The sequence below is a fragment of the Stigmatopora argus genome, chromosome 6 (genome assembly GCF_051989625.1).
Source record: "Stigmatopora argus isolate UIUO_Sarg chromosome 6, RoL_Sarg_1.0, whole genome shotgun sequence".
In the NCBI taxonomy this organism is placed as follows: domain Eukaryota; kingdom Metazoa; phylum Chordata; class Actinopteri; order Syngnathiformes; family Syngnathidae; genus Stigmatopora; species Stigmatopora argus.
In genome coordinates, this window is record NC_135392.1 from 21,433,863 (window position 1) to 21,459,300 (window position 25,438).

At 41.7% G+C, this 25,438-nt stretch overlaps 2 protein-coding genes and 1 pseudogene across 2 annotated transcripts; all 3 read left to right on the forward strand.

Annotated features, from left to right (window-relative positions):
* The first annotated feature begins 10 nt into the window (after positions 1 to 10).
* LOC144075278 (protein Hook homolog 1-like) lies at positions 11 to 5,723 on the forward strand (annotated as a pseudogene).
* Positions 5,724 to 8,121: 2,398 nt separating this feature from the next.
* LOC144075279 (uncharacterized) lies at positions 8,122 to 17,272 on the forward strand. The gene is made up of 8 exons (XM_077602158.1): positions 8,122 to 8,402; positions 9,021 to 9,076; positions 9,155 to 9,229; positions 9,319 to 9,469; positions 9,554 to 9,661; positions 9,802 to 9,838; positions 10,202 to 10,357; positions 16,989 to 17,272. Exons 1-8 carry the CDS (start codon positions 8,280 to 8,282, stop codon positions 17,270 to 17,272), a joined length of 990 nt encoding a protein of 329 aa, XP_077458284.1. The 5' UTR covers positions 8,122 to 8,279.
* Positions 11,374 to 24,920, forward strand: LOC144075752 (protein Hook homolog 1-like). Its single transcript, XM_077603109.1, has 22 exons — positions 11,374 to 11,579; positions 17,081 to 17,517; positions 17,651 to 17,755; positions 17,939 to 17,989; positions 18,192 to 18,324; positions 18,475 to 18,542; positions 18,843 to 18,905; positions 19,048 to 19,122; positions 19,654 to 19,817; positions 20,282 to 20,422; positions 20,509 to 20,710; positions 20,844 to 20,954; positions 21,029 to 21,116; positions 22,480 to 22,546; positions 22,620 to 22,760; positions 22,835 to 22,922; positions 23,002 to 23,033; positions 23,275 to 23,357; positions 23,428 to 23,528; positions 23,606 to 23,707; positions 23,769 to 23,837; positions 23,911 to 24,920. Exons 2-22 carry the CDS (start codon positions 17,446 to 17,448, stop codon positions 24,070 to 24,072), a joined length of 2,118 nt encoding a protein of 705 aa, XP_077459235.1. The 5' UTR covers positions 11,374 to 11,579; positions 17,081 to 17,445; the 3' UTR covers positions 24,073 to 24,920.
* Positions 24,921 to 25,438: the final 518 nt, after the last annotated feature.

Consider the following 25,438-nt stretch of genomic DNA (forward strand, 5'->3'; position numbering starts at 1 on the left):
CGTCTGCTCCATGCACAACAGTAGAGGACTTGACCAGTGGAGCTGCCTTATCACAGGCTTTGCATCAAATGTGAGAGGACACATACGCACGCGCACAAGCACCCCCTGCGGTCTTGGGACATGAGATTTTGATATTTGTATTGTACATTTGCTACTTAAGTGCAATGAAGAACCTAGCCTCTTTTTGCTAATTTTTTTTACTATCTACTATTACTAGCTACTACTGACAAACAGTTTTTGTTCTAAAGTTGAATTTAATTCATCAAAATTCTTCTAAGCCATTCATTAAGTGTGTGTCGCGCAGAGACCCTTCATGGTTCACTGACGCTTGGCTTTCTCGTATCAAAACCGACGTGGATGACAACTGGAGGCTGAAGGTAAACGGTTTCTCCTATTCTTGCTACGCTAAGATGTCCAATCTACCTTTTTATAACCAAATATTAAAAACACACCTATTAACCTACCAATTAGCAAAAATATAGAAACAAAATGTGTTATTTGTCAGCGTCAATGGCACTGAATGGATAAATATAGTATCTGATTTTGTGTGTGTCACAGCTGAACAACCTAAAGAAGATACTCCAAATGGTGTTGGAGTATTACAGCGAGGTAAGCGCCTCCTCATTTCGTTCGGATTCATGCGGCCAATGAGGCGCGTTGTGTTGTTAGCAAAAGGCACAAGAAAGAAAACAGTGTGTATTGTGGCTAAAAAAGCTCAGATCAAGTCTGGTATGCGCTTATGTGATCATATCACCGGGGCCAAAAAAGTTAACCATTTTGTGGTAGTCGTAACTTGATGCACTTTGGACTAGGTCTTGGTCCAGGGACTTTCTGACTTCCCTCTGCCTGACGTGGCCTTGGCCGCCGAGGACTCGAACCCGGCGGAGCTGGGCAGGCTACTGCAGCTCGTACTGGGCTGCGCTGTCAGATGTGAGCGTAAGCAAGGTATAGGGCTAAGCCAATTGATGTAATATGGTATTTTTGTCAAAGGCTAAATATTGAAGTCAGATTTTTTTTTCCAACAAATTCGCTACTTCATTCCACGGCCACGAAAGTAAAAGGAACAAAAAACAACTGAATGTGAATCCCTTTTAACAGAGTACATCCAAATCATCATGACGTTGGAGGAATCGGTGCAGCATGTCGTCATGGCGGCCATTCAGGAGGTTCGTGCTACATCGAATAAACTCTTATGTTTTGTAGTAAAAAAAAATAGTTTTAAATACAATTGCGACTAAAACTTTGCACTGATAAAATTGGAATATAAAATATTCCACACATAAATCCCTAAACTCGGAATTTACCGTAGTTGTTTTGGTCAACAATGTCTGGAAATGATTAATCGAAAAATATTTTTTGTTTTTGTCCTCTAATTGTCGATTAATCAAGGCGCTCCTAATATATTGTTCATTGAAGAAAATGGCATTCTCGTATATGGGTGAAATGTTTAACTTTTTTTTTTAAACAGCTCTTACACAGAGAGACCGTGGCCCCCTTAGGAGCAGAGCTATCTGGAAACCTCGAACAGCAGGTCAGTACGATTAACTCCTTCGCTGCCAGAGCCTTTGAAGTTCAAATGTCACTGAAGTCTCTCAATTACAACGCCAATGAGTTAAAGCACAAATGAGCATGCACTCATTCATACTCCGTTTGTCCCTGCCGCATGTGTTCAGCTCCGAAAAGCTCTGGAAGAAGTCACGTCGGAGAAAGAAGCGCTCGCGCAACGCTGCCAGGAGCTTGACCAGCAGGTGACTCCACTTCTTTTAAAGGACCCTCCCGCACACAAACACAGCGAGAGCACATGCACACTCGTCCGCGGGCCAGTGTAAACAAAATATTACCTTTGTCTGGAGCTGCTGTGGCAGAAGGATTGTGAGCTTATATAGTCTGCCCAGCCACTTTGCGGTCATTCCGCTCAGCAGCGGGCACTGACTGACCAATGACTCTCGACAGATTCGGTTGTCGTTCCCTTTGCCGTCCCGCCGGACCGTCAGGTAAGCCCCACATGAGCGAAACTAATCCCCCGTGCTGTTTGGATGTTGACGCTAACTCGGCTAACGGGGCTCCATTAAGGTTGCTACATGGACACGCTGTGTGATTTGAGTAATTTTAATTCAGTGGTTTTCTGTACTACCCAGGCAAATGTGGGCTGACTAACTGCCAACTGAGTGTTTGTGCATGGATTAACTTGCACTCTGTTCACCACCGCCAGTCTTTTAAGAGTCTCGTTCTCCAAGGTTACTACCTGTGTTTTTCTTCTTGGAACTTCTTGATCAGGTGGCTGTTCTCCAAGAGGAACATAACAGCCTGCTCGCCGAGAACGACGTCCTCACCGACCGAGCCAATCAGTTGGAGACGTTTGACGACCCCAACACGCCGTCGGGCAGGAAGCACAGCCAGCTACAGCAACAGCTAGAAGTGCTCCAGGAGGAGAACTTCAGGTAGGTGACCGCTTACCAACTTGTGCCACTAGGCGGAGCCCAAAGCCAAGCATGAAGACCTTGGGGATCACTGAAGAAATGGGACATTTTACAAAACATGCAGTATCTGAACTCGTTTACATTAAAACTCAGTTAAGAACAATAATTGTTATTCGTTTTTTAAGTCGTTTTAAAATACCAAATAAGTCTGGCGTATCACCTAATTGCATACAATTTTTCTCTTGTCCCGCTGTCCCCATAAACAAATGTACTCAAAAGTAAAACTATAAAAATGAGTTGAAATTAGATTTTTGTTTGTTTTTTTTTTCTTTTTTTTTCTTTTCTCGTGACTGTTTTTTGTAACTGTGGGAACATTTGTTTTAATACACATACTATGTAGTGGAAAATCTGATAAATAAACGCTTTGATTTCTTTGAGCAAAAATGTGCTCCAATTGTGAACTGACCCTGAAGGTAATTTTGTCAGGCTGGAGGCCGCAAAGGACGACTACAGGATCCACTGCGAAGAGCTGGAGAAGCAGCTGGTGGAAGTCCAGCACCGCAACGACGAGTTGACCGGCCTGGCCGAGGAGTCCAGGTCACTCAAAGATGAGCTGGACGTACTGAGGTCTGTTAGCTTTTGCCCAAAAATGAGCAATATTATTTGGCTCACGGTTTCCCGCGCAAGTGAAAACATCTCATTTTGCCTTCTAGGAACTGTTCAGACCGAATGGTGATGCTGGAGGCTTCGGTGGAAACGTACAAGCGTAAACTGGACAACCTGGGGGACCTGAAGAGGCAGATGAAGCTCCTGGAGGAGAACAACACCATCTACATGCAGAACACCGTCAGCCTGGAAGAGGAACTGCGCAAGGCCAACGCCGCCCGGGCACAGCTGGAAACGTATAAGCGCCAGGTAGTCAGCTGTAGTTACATTTTTTTTTTTAAGTTTTGAGAATTATTTCTTTGTCCTTGCGAGCGGACAATCACGACTTTGAAATGAAAAGGCTGGAAGAGAAATACGAACTGGTGACGAAGGAGAAAGAGGTGGGTCTCTCTAGGAACTGGGGAGGGTGTTGGGAAATGAGAGCAGCATGAGTAACTTTTCCATCCACCTGCAGCGCATCATTGTGGAGAGAGAGTCTCTGAAGGAATTCAATGAGGAGCTTCGGTGTACCCAAGCGCAACAGCACCAACTCTCCCAAGCCGGTAGGGTGCATTCAGAAAACTTTTGGGTCATTCCAGAATTGGTTGTCTTGGTCAACAACAAAATTTGGAAACATGAGCCTTTGCGTTCATGACTTTTCTCTTGCTTATCCATGGTATTAATCAGCTATTTATACCAATTTCGTCATACGCAATTGCTGGGTATGATGACAATTGGGCTTTTTTGTCGAGTCAATGATGATGACAAAGCCTATGTCCGATTATTATTATTATTATTATTATTATGAGATAGATTAGCTCATTTTACAGACCTATAGTGAAATTTTCATGATGGGATTTATTTATAGTTTTTATTTATAGTATAATTATAGTAAGAGGGTTGCGGAGCTATACTAATATGCAATTTTTTCAAAGGAGTAGAAACAAACTGTTCTTGTCTTGAGGACAAAGGGGAGAAAATTTAAATTTTTAGGCCATGCTTCAGTCCTATTCGGTATTTTCAAACATATTTTCAAGTGTCCTTTCGTCTTAGTTTTTTAAGATTTGGTCTCCAAACGAGTAAATGCTAGTTTAAGATTTCGTATGTGGGTTATTTCAATTTGGAAAGTGGAACGTAAAATGTCCAATTCTGAAATGTCCCTATAACGTTTTCCCGCGGTTGATCTTCAATTCTAAACCTCATCAGCGGTTTTCTCTGGTCTGCAGCAGGGATGCTGCATTCCACAAGCCCCAGTCACGATAACCTAGCAGCAGAACTGATCCCCGTCGAACACAGGTGCAACAGTCCCATCAACACGTACGACGGCTGGCCGGTTAACCCAACGCTGACTTTTGTCATTGTCGCGTAGGGAGAAGTTCATCAGGCTTCAGCACGAGAACAGGATGCTTAGAGTGCAGCAGGAAGAGTTTGAGAGAGAGAAGATCGCATCTCTGCAGTCTCAGCTGGAGAACGCTCACAAGAGCCGCAGTCGATTGGACACGGAGAACAGGTTACCCCTCCTTGCAGCCTGATTATTTGTTCAGTGTCCTTACTCTGCCTTATTCCTACTTTCCCAAAGTGCAGATTGAGTCGCCAACGAGTCGGGGAGCTGCAGCAGCAGGTTGAAGACCTCCAAAAGGCGCTGCAAAGTCAGGCGGTCAAGCCTGATGACGTGAGTGCGCTGGCAGATGTCTATTGTGTTTGCATACCTACATTGATTATTAACTGTCCTTCCTGTCCCTGACACATAGTCAAACCTGAAGCGGAAACTGGACGCGCACATGTAAGTATCAAACTGGACTATGATTCTGGATGGAACTTGAAAGCATACATATTTCTATAGTTTATATTTTCACAGTTCAAATAGTGTATAAGAAAAACTAGTGGAAAACTGGTAACTATGTTGCTACCTGAGAGTACCTACTTTTGCCACGTGACCATTTTTGCGGGACAAGGTTTTGAAGCCCCAGGAATACTATCTGGATGATTCTTTACAGTAAGAGGCCTTTTGCCTGTTTCATCAGGGTCCAGCTGAATGAGGCCCAGGATGAAATCATGAAGAAGAAAGAGCTCCTGGAGGACCTGCAGCCCGACAACACTCAAAACTGTGAGTGTCTCGTCCCCACAGGATGACGGAATTCCCCACCCGAATCAGTCCAATTATGGGTTTTTTTCAGCATTAAAAGTGGACGAGCTCATGGCTGCGCTGAAAAAGAAGGATGATGACATGAGGGCCATGGAGGAGAGGTACAAATTGTACCTAGAGAAAGCTCGAAATGTGAGTAACAGGAGTTGAATGAAGTTCTATTTTTTCCCCACTTAAGAAGTTGAAGGTTTGAGCCTCTTTGCCTGCAGGTGATCCGAGCTCTAGACCCTAAATTGAACCCAGCGACCGCTGAGATTCAGGCTCTGAGGAACCAGGTGACAGACAGAGACAAACAGATTCTCAACCTAGAGGTAATTGTACTATCTTCTACTGTCACATTGGGAGAAAATTAAGGCCAATATGGCTCCACAGCGTCAGTGTGAGCAGGCCCGACTGCGCGAGTACGAAGAGAAACTGATAGTCTCCGCTTGGTACAACAAGGTAAGGTCCAAGATGCGCTTTTGAAGCCGCCATCCACGCTCAAGTTACTCAAGAACATGCTGTCGCCCTTCAAAGTTTGAACTTTCAGAAGCTGGCCATCGAGTCGCGTCTGGGTGGCCGCGCTGGTGCCGCTCTGTCAAATTCTGGCCAGTCCTTCTTGTCGCAACAACGACAAGTGTCGAACGCCCCTCGCCCCGTGCTTTCCATCAGCGTGCCCAACACGACCTCCAAGTAGAGTTGTGTGGAGCCCACATGTTTAACTCAGTCAGCGTTTTCTGGCCTTTATTGTAAAAAAAGCATATATATTACTCACAAAGTTAGCTATTTTGGTCTTTTTGTAGAAGAACATTCTTTTTTATACTCAATTTTACCGATTGATTTCTAGCAATAGTTTTTATTTTGACCGTATTGGGTCATTTCTCTCTACTGCTTTGGCAAAATGGAGTGAAATCCCTGAGGAAAAAAAGGACCAATCCAGTCTCAAGTGACCTTAACATGTCAGCGCCGTGCCAAAGGCTAAAGGAAGATGGGGATCCAGGCCGCTCAGCTGACTAGAGTTTCTCTCGACACCAGATCATCAGGAACAGGACGGAACAGAAGCCTGACAACCTTTAACTACTTACAAGATAGAGGACGGTGATGGCCAAGCTTGCATTACGTTTGTGAATGTCATGTGAAATTTGGTAGATTTTGTACCGGCCACCGACTCATCACTGACGGACAATCAGGGGGCACAAAATGGTGACTGTCTCATCTTATTAACCATGGAGTTGCACTTAAACACCAGCTTTTTTTCCAAAATCCAAATGTCTTAGAATTATAGCCTGGGTCCTACAATGGCATAGTTTTTAATTGGGGGCGTTGATGTTCGGGGCTTTGCTAAGTGCTTTATCAACATTAGGCAGGCTTATTCTGTCACGATGTGTTAATATGCAGATTTGCTTAATTTTGATTAGACATTTGACAATTTTCTTGTATTATATGGTAAAATAAAGCTGTCCAAATATATCTGTATTTAATGGTTGTATTAAAAGAAATGTTTTGAAGCAAAATTATGATGGAATTAAATTTAGTTTTTATGAATTTTCTGGTGTCATGCTGATTAAGTTACATATCTATATTCTGGGTGTGTACATTTCTAATAACTGACCACATGCAGCGGAGAATCGGGTAAGTGTGCCTAGGTCATAAGTCTTTTATAAAGATTCATTTTTTGGCATAAAATAGTGTTATTGGTTTAACTCCTGACTCCGTAAATAAACAAATTAATTGTACCTAAGCACAAAGGTAGTTTTTTTTCACTTGATGGCTGCATATGCTTTTTAAATTTATTATTATTTTTTATTTAATTTTATTTTCCAATTACTCTGTCAAATTATATTCTATGAAATTATTAATTTGTATCGTTTTTCTGTGTATTATAAAAGGAATTATTATTTTGCCCACCCCCTTTCCCCCCTTTTGTGTACAATGTGAACTAAAAAAAAGTGCAAATTTTAATGCAGGTCATTTCTTGATTAATTTTTCATATTAAAAAAAAGTCTGCATAAAACTAGTTCGTATTTAATTTGATGTACGATGTCCTGAAATAAAATAAAAATATAATAGTTTCTATGGGGCTCAAAATATTAAGAAATGACGTCATCCAAAATTGGGACCTGTTTTTTTTCTATCACCTGCTATCTTTCTGGCTAACGTGCAAACCGTTACATTGGAATCATCGACAGGCTACTCCTAAAATCAACCACAGACGTAATAAAACGTTTTGTCCTTATTGCTTGGGTTTAGCATGTTTGTGAATACTTTCAAATGGTGTAAACTTGCTATTTGTTGTGTTTTGTCGACATAAACAAAGATAACCTGGCGGAAAACTAGCAGAGCTACGAGTGATGGGGGGTGGGCGCCATCTTAGGGTGGGCGCCATCTTAAGACGGTAAAGTATTACACTTTTTATTTTTCCCACTTTTCTTTTAATTTATCCGTTGATAAAATTCAACGGGGTGTTCATGTAAATATGACAATTAATATAATTCGATGTAACGATTTTGTTCAACTTAAAAATCGAGTGAAATGGTTCTCATTTTTTCCCGGCTTCCTATTGGACAAGCGCCATCAAACGCCGTGACGTATATGAAAGAGGTCAAAGAAAAGTGTTACCATGCTAACGTTATCAGTTGCAATTATAAAAATCCAAATATTTTCGATCTTCAAATAACATTTTGAACAAACGAGACAATGAATTATTTAATAAAAGTAGCCTAGGTAAAATACGTTTGTTTATATCACATCATAATTGTGTAGTCACCAACTTTTTTGGTTAATACACATTTTTCCATTAGTAAACTTGCATTAAAAAAGTGACTATAATCATTCTTAGACGATATAGAGAGATTTAAAAATGGTAACGTTATTTTTCCTTAGTGTCCAAAACTCAAATCGAATTTTAATGCGATGAGTTGATTCGCGAAGTGAATGGTTGAACGCGCCGTTCTAGTTGGGCGGGGTTTTTCACCCGTGACGTCACAGCGGCCTTCGCTCAACGGCTGCATCCATCATCAGTCCATCTTTGCCTGCGAAGCATTCGGGTCTCTGCAAGCAGCAAGAAAGAACAACTTATATTAAATCAAATGGAGTCCTTCGAAACTATTAACCAGCTTTGGTTGAGCTCCACCTTTGAGCTGATCGACTGGAATTTGACTTCTTCTCCAGATGCACTTGGGGAATTCACAACTTTTCCTGCCATGCAACAGGTAGGAGACCAAAATTATTATCATCCCAGTTTAATATTGTAGTTTAGATTTAGATCTTTTCCTAATAAATATGCTTAACTTTTTACTTTTGACAATAACTTCAGATGTCCGTAAAACTTTTCAGGTAAAAATATTTTTGTTCAGGCATCATGCTCTGCCAAGCTTTAACTGAAAATGCACCAATGGTTTTCTCTGCTAGATGCTCTTACTTTTACAAAATTACCACAATTGTCAAGAAATGGGAGTGTTTGGGCACAAGTGTTAAATTGCATGGGAAAAAAACATGCATGTTGCAAGTAATAGGCTCAAATAACAGCATTTAAACAACAGCTTTTACAACAATGTCAAGTAGTTAGATGGTAAAAATATTTTTGTTCAGGCATCATGCTCTGCCAAGCTTCAACTGAAAATGCACCAATGGTTTTCTCTGCTAGATGCTCTTACTTTTACAAAATTACCACAATTGTCAAGAAATGGGAGTGTTTGGGCACAAGTGTTAAATTGCATGGGAAAAAAACATGCATGTTGCAAGTAATAGGCTCAAATAACAGCATTTAAACAACAGCTTTTACAACAATGTCAAGTAGTTAGATGATATTAACTGTTTTTTTTTTCCAGCAGAACACTGATGCTGGATTCTGGATTGGTCTTAAAAATATTGTTGAAGTCAGCACGTAAGTACCATTCTCACACACACACACACACATACACATGCTTTATAACATGGCCTAATGTCAGTTGGTTTTGTGCAGCCAAGGGCAGGTGAACCAACCACACCCAGATTCCAACTATGGTGCTGATCCTCCGCAAAAGTCCTCATCAACCTTGTAAGATGTCTCAACCGTTCACCAAACATTTGCACTTTGGCAACACTCAGCCCAACTGACTTATTTTTGTGTTTGTATTTATTTATTAGGAAAAAGAGGACATCGGTGCGAGGCTCACCGGATTATATCAAGAAGCCCTTGAATGCCTTCATGCTTTATGCAAAGGAGAACCGGCCCATTTTGAAAATGCTTTATGAGAAAAAAGACAGCGCCAGCATTAACAAACTCTTGGGTCAGATGGTGAGTTTAACTGGCCATGCGGTGTCGTTGTTGCTGCTTGTGAACTTTTTGTGTGTGTTGACGCTCGTGTGGTTTTGTCCACAGTGGAAAACGCTTTCGCAAGGTGACAAACAGAAATATTTCGAGGAGGCGCAGCGCTTGAACGACGAGCACGCCATTATGTATCCCAACTGGTCGACCCGTGACAACTACGTAAGTTGAGAAACTGACCAACAACTTGTCATAGCTGATGTTTTTCATGGAATTTTCAATATTATTTATCATATCATTTCTATATTCAACACATTCACACTCCAGTCTGGTCTTGATTGTGTTTTGTTTTTATTTTCCAGGGCAAAACAAAGAAAAAGAAGTGTTGTCATGCGGCACGTAAGTTTCTTTCTTTCTTTCTTTTAATTCCTAAAATCCATTTAGGAGCTTATTATAAAAGTCACATGATTTGAGATAATAGTTGGTACATAAGAAAAGAAGAGTATTTGTGAGAAACCTGATGGAATTATGCCAATTATTCACTGCCAACTGATTGGACGTTTAGTGCTGTCAATGGCAGATAGTGAGTCAATACCCACGCTCAATCACGGGATAACCTGAGTTTAAAAATATATATATATATTTTTCTACTTCCAAAGGAAGATGTCGTTTTCTGACAACATTTTAAGGGTGGAAAAATGAACAATCAAGTCGTGCAATGTTATTGTTGTGGGTAGTAATTGTTGTTTGTTTTCTTCTCAGGGTGCACGAGCCAGCGCCCCGCTGCCACTTCGGTCGCTGCCTATCCGGTCTTTGCTCCTCCGGTTGCTGGCTATCCAGCGTCTCCTCCTCAAGTCAGTGTCTATCCAGTTTACGCCCATCCGGTGACTGCCTATCCAGCGTCTGCTCCAGTCACAAGTCCGGCTGACTATGCGGTCACTCCTCACCAAGTCGATGCCGATCCAGGCTTTGTCCAGCCGGTCACAGCCTTTTCAGCATCTTCTCACCAAGTCGATGCCGATCCAGGCTTTGTCCAGCCGGTCACTGCCCATCCATCCGCCTCTCCAACGGCAACTTTCCAAGCCGCTCCGGCAACGGTTCCCGACACCTGGCCCTTCTTCACGTCCTTTGACGTGACGACAGAGTTTCAGATGCCACTCAGCCTTGAGCTGGAACTAAATGATTTTTTTAAAGAGCATGGAGATATGCTCTTCGATGAATTCGAAGACCTTGATTTATCTGTTTTCGATTTGTAAAAAAAAATGTATATATATATATATATGTATATTTGTGAATACTATTTTACTACAGTTTTTAAATGTTATTTCCCGACACCTGCCCGTTCTTCACGTCCTTTTAAAATTAACTTTTAAAAGAGCAAGGAGATATGCTCTTCGATGAATTCGAAGACCTTGATTTATCTGTTTTTGATTTGAAAAAAAAAAGTATATATTTGTGAATACTATTTTACTACCGTTTTAAATGTTGTTTCCCGACACCTGCCTGTTCTCCACGTCCTTTGACGTGATGGCAGAGTTTCCGATGCCACTAAAATTAACTTTTAAAAGAGCAAGGAGATATGCTCTTCGATGAATTTGAAGACCTTGATTCATCTGTTTTCGATTTGTAAAAAAAAATGTGAATACTATTTTACTACTGTTTTAAATGTTGTTTTTATGTTTTTATATTAAATAAGTGTTATTGTGTGATCTTAATTCAGAAATGTTTATTTTGTGGGAAATGCTTTTTTTTAGGTGACAAAAATATTTTTTTAACGAAAAATTGTATTGCCAAAGTTAACACTGGAAGAAAAGGCCTTATAAATATTGATACATTCAGTTTAGGGCCTGCCAGTCACTATTTCAGGTTGTATTGCTTGCAGTAAATATTTTAACCAGCAGAGGGCAGGTGCAGCGTTTTATCGTCATTGTAGGCCAGATCGAAGTGAGGAAGTGACGTTCAATTTCCAACCTGTGACCGTGCGTGCACGATGCAAAATTATCGCTAATAGTATCTTAACAGAAAGGTAAAATTACAGTAATAAAACTAAATTATTAGTTTTTATACAAAAAGAAAAGTCCCCCCCGAAAAGAGTTACCATCAGTTCTGCCGAGAACTACGCATTGAATTGAATTGTTTGGTGAGTTCCTCATTTACCCACTTGTGCTATTCTCATAATGCCAAATTAAAACTATTTTGCTCAAATATGCAAGTTAATTAACTCCATATTTAATCAACCAGTTGGAGGCTTAATGAACATTCAAACAGGAGGCTTAATGAACATTCAAACAGAATAGGTTAACATTATTTGCTGCAACATTTGAGGTTCTCGAATTAATCTGTTTATATGCATATACAGTGGTACCTCGAGATACTAGCGTAATCCATTCCGGAACTGAGCTCGTATGACGAGATTCTCGTAACTCGAGCGGACGTTTTCCATTGAAATGAATGGAAAACAAATGAATTCGTTCCAGCCCTCTGAAAAAACACCCAAAACAGGATATTGGATTGGAAAAAATGTTTTATTTCTTCTAATTCGCCATCTATTAACAAAGTAACACATAACCAGTGGTTTAATAGTAATAAAATGTGTTTAATCTAACTAAAATTGGGCAGATTTCGCCGACGGGAGACAGAGACGTTTGTGGGCGTGGGGGGGGGGGGTCGTTTTTTTCCACGACAACGCACTCGTAAACGGAACAAATAAATTTAAATTAACTTGGATTAATATATACAGACACTCAAACATATGTTTAATGTAACTTTACACAAAACTGAATTCTAATTTTGTTGTAATCTTTTGTTACCTTCGTTTTCCGGGTTGGTGGTTTGCCACGCCGCCACCCTCACGTTCGCTATCGATGGACTGTTTGCTGTTGTATTGCCTTCAAAATATTCCCAAAATGATGCACACAAATGTCCTCACAATAGGACAACGCACGACCACTTGCCAACGAGAAATAGTCTTTAAAGAACGATCGCGGGAGCTTCTTTCCTTAGAAAGAATAACAGGAAATACAATAGTTGAGCTTACCCACGTATTGATTGTGGGTAATGAAGTTTTATTCTGAGAAAGGTTGCCATTGCCTATGGGTGTTGTGTGCACGAGTATACTTCATTACCCAGAAAGCCCTCTTTTTGCCCGCGCATGCGCGTTGTGCGTTTCCTGGTCTTAGGAGAAACTCGTCTGAATTAATCGTTCCGTGCTCGTAAATATTGTTTACACGAAAGATATGCAAAAAAGACCTGGCTTGGTCGCATCACGAAATTTTGATCGCATGACGGGCGAATTATTCGATCGAAATTATTCGATCGAAATTTCCGCCGTAAGACGAGAATTTTGTATGACGAGCGGTCGTATGACGAGGCACCACTGTACATGTTTAAATATGTATACATATGTATATATTATATATATAATAAATATAAATCAACTTTAACTGATGGTCATTGGAATTGACATACATACGTGTCATTGGAATTGACAGACGTGTTTAAAATGTTACAAAATTATCCATCTCACTTCTTGGGATGTTCCACAGCTAATCACGTGATCGAAAATTTGGCCTGATCAAGTCATTTAAAAAAATCATTTAAATAAAGAATTGATGTCATGTTTTGTTGGGTTTATAAGCAAGATTTATCAAACGCTTTTTATTTTTACTAGGATGAGCGGTATGAAAAATGAACGAGTTTCTTATTCCATTTATTTATTTATTTTCTCAAGTGATATTGATATTATAGGGATCGCCGAAAGGGTGCAAAGTTTCTTGATACTCACTTGAGACCCCCAAAACGTCCTTATACAGGAAGGAAATTGTGGTGCAAATTTTTAGAGATGAACCAAAAGAGACCACTTGTATTCCGACCTTCTTTCAGCATCCGTGCAAAGCAAAACCAAACGTGAAGACCATCCGACCCCAAAATACTGTGAATGTGCATTTACAAACTTTTGTCATCTACATGATCATCTTTGGACTTTTTGCGTTAATTCTATGCTAGGGTAGGGCTAACAGGAAATGGAAGTTGGATTGGTTATTTAATTAATGAAAATGTGATTGACACTTGGCACGGTCATGCCTTACTGAATCTTAGTACAGTGGTACCTCGAGATACGAGCTTAATCCGTTCCGGAAATGAGCTCGTATGACGAGGTTCTCGTAACTCGAACGAACGTTTCCCATTGAAATGAATGGGAAACAAATTAATTCGTTCCAACTATCTGAAGAAAACACCAAAAACAGGATATTGGATTGGAAAACATGTTTTATTTCTTATAATTCACCATCTATTAACAAAGTAATAAATAACGAGTGGTTTGATAGTAATAATGTGTTTAATAGGAGTAAAATTAGACACATTTCGCGGAGGGGAGAGAACAACACACACGGAGGCGGGGGGGGGGGGGACTGTTCGGGGTGACTTTCTCCACGGCAACATTGCACTCTTAAACGAACAAACAAATTTAAATTAACTTGGATAACTAAAAAAAACAGACACTCAACCTTTAATGTAACTTCAAACAAAACTAACTTCTAAATTAGTTGTAATCTTTTTTACCTTACTTAGTTCTACGGGTTGACACCACCTGGCCACTCCGCCGAAGTCTTCAAAACGAACGCATCAAGAGTTGTTTGTTTTTGTCTACCCTTCAAAATATTTCGATAATGTCGCATACAAATGTCATCATAATACGATGATGTGCGACCACTTGCCAGTTTGTCAGGGTGAATCGTTTCTATAAAATCCGAAACCTCTTGCTACTTCGCGAGCATGTCTTTGATATCTTTTGTAGCCGCCTCTTCCACCGCCTCCTCGCTACTAAGTTCTGGCAACAAATGTTCACGCTCCTGTAGGTCGATTAAATCCTGTGTCATGAGTTCTTCGTGGTGCTCGGCGATTAGGTCATTCACATCTGCCTCATCAAGTGCTCTTTCCAAAATTCACGAAGGGTTAGCTCTGTGTCATCTGTCACATCGAAGCATTTCTTGAATAAATTGTACACCAGTAGTGGCTTAATTTTACAGTCACCGCTGGCATTAGCACACAACGCTAGCGTTAAGCGGTCTTTCATAGGTTTGTGTCCCGGTAATGCCTTCTCTTCTGCCACGATGAATGTTCGCCTGGGCATTTTTTTCCAAAAAAGACCAGTTTCATCGCAGTTGAAAACTTGCTGGGGGTGTAATTTTCCTGGGCGATAATCAAGGCAAATGTCTTGATAAATTCCACCGCAGCTTTCGAATTGCATCTCGCCGCTTCTGCGTGTCGGATTGCAGAGTGTATTCCAGATCGTTTTTTAAATTTTTCGAACCAGCCATGACTCGCTTTAAATGTTTGTGAAGTTGTTGAAGGCTCTCCTTTCGTTGATATCAATCTATGTAAATTCGGCTGGCTTTTTCACAAATGGTAGACTCGGCCAGGCTATCTCCTGCTAATTGTTTATCTTTTATTCACAATAAAAGAAGGTTCTCCATCTCGTCGTGAATGTCACTGCGCCGGTGGGAAATGATAGATAGTCCTTTGGTCGGCCTCTTCTCCTTAATTGCGTCCCTCTGCTTAAGGATGGAGGATATGGTTGACGTATTCCTCTCGTATTGCCGAGCGAGCTCGGTAACACGTACCCCACGCTCATGTTTTTCAATTATTTCGCGTTTCATGTCCATTGTCAACGGTCGCCTTTTCTTAGCAAAACTTTGCCGATCCATTGTAATACGTATTGTTTACCTGGTATGTAAATGTAGACCAAGTGGGGGGGAAACGGGTGTGGAAATGCAAAGTCCGCCCACCAGTGCTCGTAGACATATTTTTTACACGAAAGAAATGCAAAAACAAAAAAATGCCATGGCGACCTGGCTTGGTCGCATCATGAAATTTTGACCGCATCACGGGCACTGTTCCCTCTAAGCTGCGCGCGTGCGCAATTGCGCACTACTCTCGTCTCCTCTGCGCAGCAGCAATCCTATGGCGCGCAGTAAAAAAAAAAAAACGGATTTTTTTTTTTTTTTTTTTTTTTTTTTTTTTTTTTTTTTTTTTTTTTACCCCTTTCTTCATGATGGCGCCGTTTAAGCAGCAGCCAGTGGCAGTAGCTCTGTCCACTTATGTTTTTCGTGTTTTACAGCATGTTTTACATGAAAAATTAGAGGGAACATTGACATGCACCTGCTTGTGGCAGGTGTGATACTGGTGTGCCCATAGCGAGCAATGATGATGTCGTGACCGGATGATTCGCCTAAAGACGTTTTGCCGACGGACGTTTGACAGACGGACAGGTCTCCGAATGAACGTTCGTTCAAACAGCGTTTAATGATTAAATACAAATACTAGTATTTGTATTTAATCATTAAACGCTGTTTTCAGCTGGATTTGACCGAATTTGAGAGCATTTTAAGCCGTTTGGCGAATGGACGTATATGGACATTTTTTTGCCTCCATCGCGACATCATCGCGACATTTTACCGAGGAATTCACTTCCCTGGGCTCGGTTCTAATGTCCAAAGAGCTCCAGTATTTGTATTTAATCATTAAATGCTGTTTTAGGATGGATTTGACCCGATTGCTGTCATTTTACGGCTCGGTTCTGCTACATCTGCCCGCCCAAGAGTGTTTATTCCCGGGCTGCCATTGATGGTAGACTAACATTGATTTTTACTATAATTTGGACAACACCGGCGGCGGGCCGGATTAAAAATCCTAACGGGCCGTATATGGCCCGCGGGCCGAGGTTGAAAAACTTGTACACACACGATCCGGGGGCGGGGCGAGCGCGCGAATCCCGTTTCGGCGAAACCTCCGTTCGGCCGAATGAACGTTCGGCGGAACGTCCATTCGGCGACCTGCCCGTCTGTCAAACGTCCGTCGGCGAAACGTCTTTAGGCGAATCATCCGAGTACCGATGATGTCGCTCACACTGGTACTCAGTGCGCTCAGGGAGGTTGACTTTCTGCTCAGACCAACGAAAAATTAGAGGGAACATTGATCACGGGCGAATTATTCGATCGAAATTTCCCCCGTAAGACGAGCATTCCGTATGACGAACGGTCGTATGACGAGGTACCACTGTACTACTAATAGGGCAACATTTTTAAAGCCTTATTACTTGCACCCCTTTTTCATTTATTCAAATTGGTTATAGTTGTAAACAGGCTTCACTTTTACCCAATCCAGCAATTTATTCATTTTTACATTGATTTTACAGTACCTTTAATGTGTCTCACAATTTGATGTAATTTTGTAGTATAAAAAAACATTTGTGGATCACTTGAGGATTCTACAAATTCTTAGGCCCCTATTGTTAATTTTAAGCCAATTCAAGGAAGTTTTTTTGTCGAAAAAAGGTCACCATTAGAGAATCACGAAAAGAGTTTACATTTGATTTTGGGCTCTTTATTTATGTAGTAATGAAAATTGTGGCGACATGGTGAGAAGTGGTTAACACAAAGCTGTCTCCAGGCCGACCAGGTAGAATAAATAGAATGCTACACACGACATTAGTGTTAACGGTTTCCTTGACGACCGCGATGGCGTTCCCTGGCGTTGTGTCCGTCAGATCTTGTACAGCCCGAAAAAGTTGGCGTGGCTGGAGTGACTGAGATATTCCGGGTGCGACACGTTGACCAGCACACTTTGGTTCTGCCGCAGGTTCAGGGCCGACGCCAGGTAGCTGTCAGTGGTCCAGGCGTGCGGGGGCCCCCGCTCGTGGCGCTGAGAGCAGAAGCCCACCCGGTGGGCCTCCAGCAGGGCGCTGTCGTCACCCGACGGCGAGCGGAGGAACACGGTGTGGACGAAGGAGGACGTGGGCGAGCAGTGCTTGAAGATGAACTCCACCCGTGAGTAGACGTGGTAGAGTCCGCTCTGGTTGACGCGGAGGGCACCGTCCGACACCCGGTAGGCCACGCCTCCGCCGGTGAAGGCGCCGCTGATGCGCGAATCCCAGCGAAGCGTTTTGGGGAAGTGGCTCTTTTCAATTCGACCTGCGACACAAAAGAAACTTTTTGGATGGTAGAATGAAAGCAAATTTACCAGATAAAATGGGAAGCAATATTTTTTTCATGAAATTGGATCTTTTTTCTATAATTGTAAGTGAACATTTGTTTAATGAATCAAGGAAAGCTATTGCACAATGGAAAAAAGCTATCTACTATTACTAGCTACTACTGACAAACAGTTTTTGTTCTAAAGTAGAATTTACTTCATCAAAATTCTTCTAAGGCATTCATTAAGAAGCAGTGTGTGTCGCGCAGAGACCCTTCGTGGTTCACTGACGCTTGGCTTGCTCGTATCAAAACCGACGTGGATGACAACTGGAGGCTGAAGGTAAACTGTTTCTCCTATTCTTGCTACGCTAAGATGTCCAATCTACCTTTTTATAACCAAATATTAAAAAAACACACCTATTAACCTACCAATGAGCAAATATATAGAAACAAAATGTGTTATTTGTCAGCGTCAATGGCACTGAATGGATAAATATAGTATCTGATTTTGTGTGTGTCACAGCTGAACAACCTAAAGAAGATACTCCAAATGGTGTTGGAGTATTACAGCGAGGTAAGCGCCTCCTCATTTCGTTCGGATTCATGTGGCCAATGAGGCGCGTTGTGTTGTTAGCAAAAGGCACAAGAAAGAAAACAGTGTGCATTGTGGCTAAAAAAGCTCAGATCAAGTCTGGTATGCGCTTATGTGATCATATCACCGAGGCCAAAAAAGTAAACATTTTGTGGTAGTCGTAACTTGATGCACTTTGGACTAGGTCTTGGTCCAGGGACTTTCTGACTTCCCTCTGCCTGACGTGGCCTTGGCCGCCGAGGACTCGAACCCGGCGGAGCTGGGCAGGCTACTGCAGCTCGTATTGGGCTGCGCTGTCAGATGTGAGCGTAAGCAAGGTATAGGGCTAAGCCAATTGATGTAATATGGTATTTTTGTCAAAGGCTAAATATTTAAGTGCATTTTTTTTTCCAACATTCGCTACTTCATTCCACGGCCACGAAAGTAAAAGGAACAAAAAACAACTGAATGTGAATCCCTTTTAACAGAGTACATCCAAATCATCATGACGTTGGAGGAATCGGTGCAGCATGTCGTCATGGCGGCCATTCAGGAGGTTCGTGCTACATCTAATAAACTTATGTTTTGTAGTAAAAAAAAATAGTTTTAAATACAATTGCGACTAAAACTTTGCACTGATAAAATTGGAATATAAAATATTCCACACATAAATCCCTAAACTCGGAATTTACCGTAGTTGTTTTGGTCAACAATGTCTGGAAATGATTAATCGAAAAATAATTTTTGTTTTTGTCCTCTAATTGTCGATTAATCAAGGCGCTCCTAATATATTGTTCATTGAAGAAAATGGCGTTCTCGTATATGGGTGAAATGTTTAACTTTTTTTTTTAAACAGCTCTTACACAGAGAGACCGTGGCCCCCTTAGGAGGAGAGCTATCTGGAAACCTCGAACAGCAGGTCAGTACGATTAACTCCTTCGCTGCCAGAGCCTTTGAAGTTCAAATGTCACGGAAGTCTTTCAATTTCAACGCCAATGAGTTAAAGCACAAATGAGCATGCACTCATTCATACTCCGTTTGTCCCTGCCGCATGTGTTCAGCTCCGAAAAGCTCTGGAAGAAGTCACGTCGGAGAAAGAAGCGCTCGCGCAACGCTGCCAGGAGCTTGACCAGCAGGTGACTCCACTTCTTTTAAAGGACCCTCCCGCACACAAACACAGCGAGAGCACATGCACACTCGTCCGCGGGCCAGTGTAAACAAAATATTGCCTTTGTCTGGAGCTGCTGTGGCAGAAGGATTGTGAGCTTATATAGTCTGCCCAGCCACTTTGCGGTCATTCCGCTCAGCAGCGGGCACTGACTGACCAATCACTCTCGACAGATTCGGTTGTCGTTCCCTTTGCCGTCCCGCCGGACCGTCAGGTAAGCCCCACATGAGCGAAACTAATCCCCCGTGCTGTTTGGATGTTGACGCTAACTCGGCTAACGGGGGCTCCATTAAGGTTGCTACATGGACACGCTGTGTGATTTGAGTAATTTTAATTCAGTGGTTTTTCTGTACTACCCAGGCAAATGTGGGCTGACTAACTGCCAACTGAGTGTTTGTGCATGGATTAACTTGCACTCTGTTCACCACCGCCAGTCTTTTAAGAGTCTCGTTCTCCAAGGTTACTACCTGTGTTTTTCTTCTTGGAACTTCTTGATCAGGTGGCTGTTCTCCAAGAGGAACATAACAGCCTGCTCGCCGAGAACGACGTCCTCACCGACCGAGCCAATCAGTTGGAGACGTTTGACGACCCCAACACGCCGTCGGGCAGGAAGCACAGCCAGCTACAGCAACAGCTAGAAGTGCTCCAGGAGGAGAACTTCAGGTAGGTGACCGCTTACCAACTTGTGCCACTAGGCGGAGCCCAAAGCCAAGCATGAAGACCTTGGGGATCACTGAAGAAATGGGACATTTTACAAAACATGCAGTATCTGAACTCATTTACATTAAAACTCAGTTAAGAACAATAATTGTTATTCGTTTTTTAAGTCGTTTTAAAATACCAAATAAGTCTGGCGTATCACCTAATTGCATACAATTTTTCTCTTGTCCCGCTGTCCCCATAAACAAATGTACTCAAAAGTAAAACTATAAAAATGAGTTGAAATTAGAATTTTGTTTGGGGGGTTTTCTCTTTCTTTTTTTTCTCGTGACTGTCTTTTGTAACTGTGGGAACATTTGTTTTAATACACATACTATGTAGTGGAAAATCTGATAAATAAACGCTTTGATTCCTTTGAGCAAAAATGTGCTCCTATTGTGAACTGACCCTGAAAGTAATTTTGTCAGGCTGGAGGCCGCAAAGGACGACTACAGGATCCACTGCGAAGAGCTGGAGAAGCAGCTGGTGGAAGTCCAGCACCGCAACGACGAGTTGACCGGCCTGGCCGAGGAGTCCAGGTCACTCAAGGATGAGCTGGACGTACTGAGGTCTGTTAGCTTTTGCCCAAAAATGAGCAATATTATTTGGCTCACGGTTTCCCGCGCAAGTGAAAACATCTCATTTTGCCTTCTAGGAACTGTTCAGACCGAATGGTGATGCTGGAGGCTTCGGTGGAAACGTACAAGCGTAAACTGGACAACCTGGGGGACCTGAAGAGGCAGATGAAGCTCCTGGAGGAGAACAACACCATCTACATGCAGAACACCGTCAGCCTGGAAGAGGAACTGCGCAAGGCCAACGCCGCCCGGGCACAGCTGGAAACGTATAAGCGCCAGGTAGTCGGATGTATTTAAAAAAAAAAAGAAAGTTTTGAGAATTATTTCTTTGTCCTTGATTTATTTTGAAAAGACAAAAAAATCAACAAAGGACCCCTGATTTGGTGTATTCTGGTTGTTTGCACCCCTTCAGGTCCAAGAGCTACACTTGAAGTTGTCAGACGAGGCAAGGCGAGCGGACAGTCACGACTTTGAAATGAAAAGGCTGGAAGAGAAATACGAACTGGTGACGAAGGAGAAAGAGGTGGGTCTCTCTAGGAACTGGGGAGGGTGTTGGGAAATGAGAGCAGCATGAGTAACTTTTCCATCCACCTGCAGCGCATCATTGTGGAGAGAGAGTCTCTGAAGGAATTCAATGAGGAGCTTCGGTGTACCCAAGCGCAACAGCACCAACTCTCCCAAGCCGGTAGGGTGCATTCAGAAAACTTTTGGGTCATTCCAGAATTGGTTGTCTTGGTCAACAAAAGAAATTGGAAAAATGAATTTTCTCTTGCATATATAATAATAATAATAATAATAATAATAATAATAATCGGACATAGGCCCCGTTCATGGTATTAATCAACTTTACCGGATAGATTACCGTAATTACTCGAATATAACACGCAGGTTTTTGCAAAATAATTAATTCCAATAGTTGGGGGTGCGTGTTATAATCAAAAACTATTTTTTTTTTTTTTTTTTTTTTTTTTTGTGTCTTGTTACATGGCCCTTAGCCTGGTGCTTTTTCTTGCCAAATAAATTGAATTGAAATTGAATTGAATAAAATAAATTACAAATTTTCGATCGAAAAAAGCATTGTCAAACTCACTTTGACGCACGGATTTTACGTCATCTCGTAGAGCCGACGCACGGATTTTACGTCATCTCGTGAAGCCGAGACCACCACTGCCCCCCTCTAGCCTCGTACCCGTCTCAGTTCACCCTCTCTCAGTTCAGTGTTATAATCAATAACTAAAATAAATTACAAATTTTCGATCGAAAAAAGCATTGTCAAACTCACTTTGACGCACGGATTTTACGTCATCTCGTAAAGCCAATCGGATGATGTGTTGTGGGAGGAAGAGGAAGTGGATGAAGGAAGCGTGGACGTTGATAGGATTCTCAACGAAGAGATGTATGAGAGGACAGACAAAGAGAGAGAGGAACTTTTCATTTGAAGGATTCTAATGAATAAATTTGTTTGAACAAAACAATCGTGAAACGAAGAAAAAAAGGTAAGATTTCTGATTTTCGTCAGCGGGAAATTTTAGGTGCGCACTATATTCGAGTACTGCGTTTTTCCAGATTTTTTTGGCCCAAAGTTATACCTGCGTGTTATTTTCGAGTGCGCGTTATATTCGAGTAATTACGGTAGCTAATTTTACAGATCTATTGTGAAATTTTCATGATTGGATTGATTTAGTTTTTATTTATAGTATAATTATAGTAAGAGGGTTGCGAAGCTATACCAATGTGCAATTTTTTCAAAGGAGTAGAAAAAAACTGTTCTTGTCTTGAGGACAAAGGGGAGAAAATTTACATTTTTAGGCCATGCTTCAGTCCTATTTGGTATTTTCAAACATATTTTCAAGCGTCCTTTCGTCTTAGTTTTTTAAGATTTGGTCTCCAAACTAGTAAATGCTATTTTAAGATTTCGTATGTGGGTTATTTCAATTTGGAAAGTGGAACATAAAATGTCCTCCAATTCTGAAATGCCCCTATAACGTTTTCCCGCGGTTGATCTTCAATTCTAAACCTCATCAGCGGTTCTCTCTGGTGTGCGGCAGGGATGCTGCATTCCACAAGCCCCAGTCACGATAACCTAGCAGCAGAACTGATCCCCGTCGAGCACAGGTGCAACAGTCCCATCAACACGTACGACGGCTGGCCGGTTAGCCCAACGCTGACTTTTGTGGTTGGCGCGTAGGGAGAAGTTCATCAGGCTTCAGCATGAGAACAGGATGCTTAGAGTGCAGCAGGAAGAGTTTGAGAGAGAGAAGATCGCATCTCTGCAGTCTCAGCTGGAGAACGCTCACAAGAGCCGCAGTCGATTGGACACGGAGAACAGGTTACCCCTCCTTGCAGCCTGATTATTTGTTCAGTGTCCTTACTCTGCCTTATTCCTACTTTCCCAAAGTGCAGATTGAGTCGCCAACGAGTCGGGGAGCTGCAGCAGCAGGTTGAAGACCTCCAAAAGGCGCTGCAGAGTCAGGCGGTCAAGCCTGATGACGTGAGTGCGCTGGCAGATGTCTATTGTGTTTGCATACCTACATTGATTATTAACTGTCCTTCCTGTCCCTGACACATAGTCAAACCTGAAGCGGAAACTGGACGCGCACATGTAAGTATCAGACTGGACTATGATTCTGGATGGAACTTGAAAGCATACATATTTCTATAGTTTATATTTTCACAGTTCAAATAGTGTATAAGAAAAACTAGTGGAAAACTGGTAACTATGTTGCTACCTGAGAGTACCTACTTTTGCCACGTGACCATTTTTGCGGGACAAGGTTTTGAAGCCCCAGGAATACTATCTGGATGATTCTTTACAGTAAGAGGCCTTTTGCCTGTTTCATCAGGGTCCAGCTGAATGAGGCCCAGGATGAAATCATGAAGAAGAAAGAGCTCCTGGAGGACCTGCAGCCCGACAACACTCAAAACTGTGAGTGTCTCGTCCCCACAGGATGACGGAATTCCCCACCCGAATCAGTCCAATTATGGGTTTTTTTCAGCATTAAAAGTGGACGAGCTCATGGCTGCGCTGAAAAAGAAGGATGATGACATGAGGGCCATGGAGGAGAGGTACAAATTGTACCTAGAGAAAGCTCGAAATGTGAGTAACAGGAGTTGAATGAAGTTCTATTTTTTCCCCACTTAAGAAGTTGAAGGTTTGAGCCTCTTTGCCTGCAGGTGATCCGAGCTCTAGACCCTAAATTGAACCCAGCGACCGCTGAGATTCAGGCTCTGAGGAACCAGGTGACAGACAGAGACAAACAGATTCTCAACCTAGAGGTAATTGTACTATCTTCTACTGTCACATTGGGAGAAAATTAAGGCCAATATGGCTCCACAGCGTCAGTGTGAGCAGGCCCGACTGCGCGAGTACGAAGAGAAACTGATAGTCTCCGCTTGGTACAACAAGGTAAGGTCCAAGATGCGCTTTTGAAGCCGCCATCCACGCTCAAGTTACTCAAGAACATGCTGTCGCCCTTCAGAGTTTGAACTTTCAGAAGCTGGCCATCGAGTCGCGTCTGGGTGGCCGCGCTGGTGCCGCTCTGTCAAATTCTGGCCAGTCCTTCTTGTCGCAACAACGACAAGTGTCGAACGCCCCTCGCCCCGTGCTTTCCATCAGCGTGCCCAACACGACCTCCAAGTAGAGTTGTGTGGAGCCCACATGTTTAACTCAGTCAGCGTTTTCTGGCCTTTATTGTAAAAAAAGCATATATATTACTCACAAAGTTAGCTATTTTGGTCTTTTTGTAGAAGAACATTCTTTTTTATACTCAATTTTACCGATTGATTTCTAGCAATAGTTTTTATTTTGACCGTATTGGGTCATTTCTCTCTACTGCTTTGGCAAAATGGAGTGAAATCCCTGAGGAAAAAAAGGACCAATCCAGTCTCAAGTGACCTTAACATGTCAGCGCCGTGCCAAAGGCTAAAGGAAGATGGGGATCCAGGCCGCTCAGCTGACTAGAGTTTCTCTCGACACCAGATCATCAGGAACAGGACGGAACAGAAGCCTGACAACCTTTAACTACTTACAAGATAGAGGACGGTGATGGCCAAGCTTGCATTACGTTTGTGAATGTCATGTGAAATTTGGTAGATTTTGTACCGGCCACCGACTCATCACTGACGGACAATCAGGGGGCACAAAATGGTGACTGTCTCATGTTATTAACCATGGAGTTGCACTTAAACACCAGCTTTTTTTCCAAAATCCAAATGTCTTAGAATTATAGCCTGGGTCCTACAATGGCATAGTTTTTAATTGGGGGCGTTGATGTTCGGGGCTTTGCTAAGTGCTTTATCAACATTAGGCAGGCTTATTCTGTCACGATGTGTTAATATGCAGATTTGCTTAATTTTGATTAGACATTTGACAATTTTCTTGTATTATATGGTAAAATAAAGCTGTCCAAATATATCTGTATTTAATGGTTGTATTAAAAGAAATGTTTTGAAGCAAAATTATGATGGAATTAAATTTAGTTTTTATGAATTTTCTGGTGTCATGCTGATTAAGTTACATATCTATATTCTGGGTGTGTACATTTCTAATAACTGACCACATGCAGCGGAGAATCGGGTAAGTGTGCCTAGGTCATAAGTCTTTTATAAAGATTCATTTTTTGGCATAAAATAGTGTTATTGGTTTAACTCCTGACTCCGTAAATAAACAAATTAATTGTACCTAAGCACAAAGGTAGTTTTTTTTCACTTGATGGCTGCATATGCTTTTTAAATTTATTATTATTTTTTATTTAATTTTATTTTCCAATTACTCTGTCAAATTATATTCTATGAAATTATTAATTTGTATCGTTTTTCTGTGTATTATAAAAGGAATTATTATTTTGCCCACCCCCTTTCCCCCCTTTTGTGTACAATGTGAACTAAAAAAAAGTGCAAATTTTAATGCAGGTCATTTCTTGATTAATTTTTCATATTAAAAAAAAGTCTGCATAAAACTAGTTCGTATTTAATTTGATGTACGATGTCCTGAAATAAAATAAAAAT

Bases quoted from the DNA above. Each gene is read 5' to 3' on its own strand.
- LOC144075279 (XM_077602158.1), top strand. From the start codon at position 8,280: ATGGAGTCCTTCGAAACTATTAACCAGCTTTGGTTGAGCTCCACCTTT. The intron at 9,470-9,553 runs GTGAGTTTAACT...TTTTGTCCACAG, and splicing joins ACAAACTCTTGGGTCAGATG to TGGAAAACGCTTTCGCAAGG. The intron at 9,839-10,201 runs GTAAGTTTCTTT...TTTTCTTCTCAG, and splicing joins GAAGTGTTGTCATGCGGCAC to GGTGCACGAGCCAGCGCCCC.
- LOC144075752 (XM_077603109.1), top strand. From the start codon at position 17,446: ATGAAAGCAAATTTACCAGATAAAATGGGAAGCAATATTTTTTTCATG. The intron at 20,711-20,843 runs GTAGTCGGATGT...GCACCCCTTCAG, and splicing joins TGGAAACGTATAAGCGCCAG to GTCCAAGAGCTACACTTGAA. The intron at 23,358-23,427 runs GTGAGTGTCTCG...GGTTTTTTTCAG, and splicing joins GCCCGACAACACTCAAAACT to CATTAAAAGTGGACGAGCTC.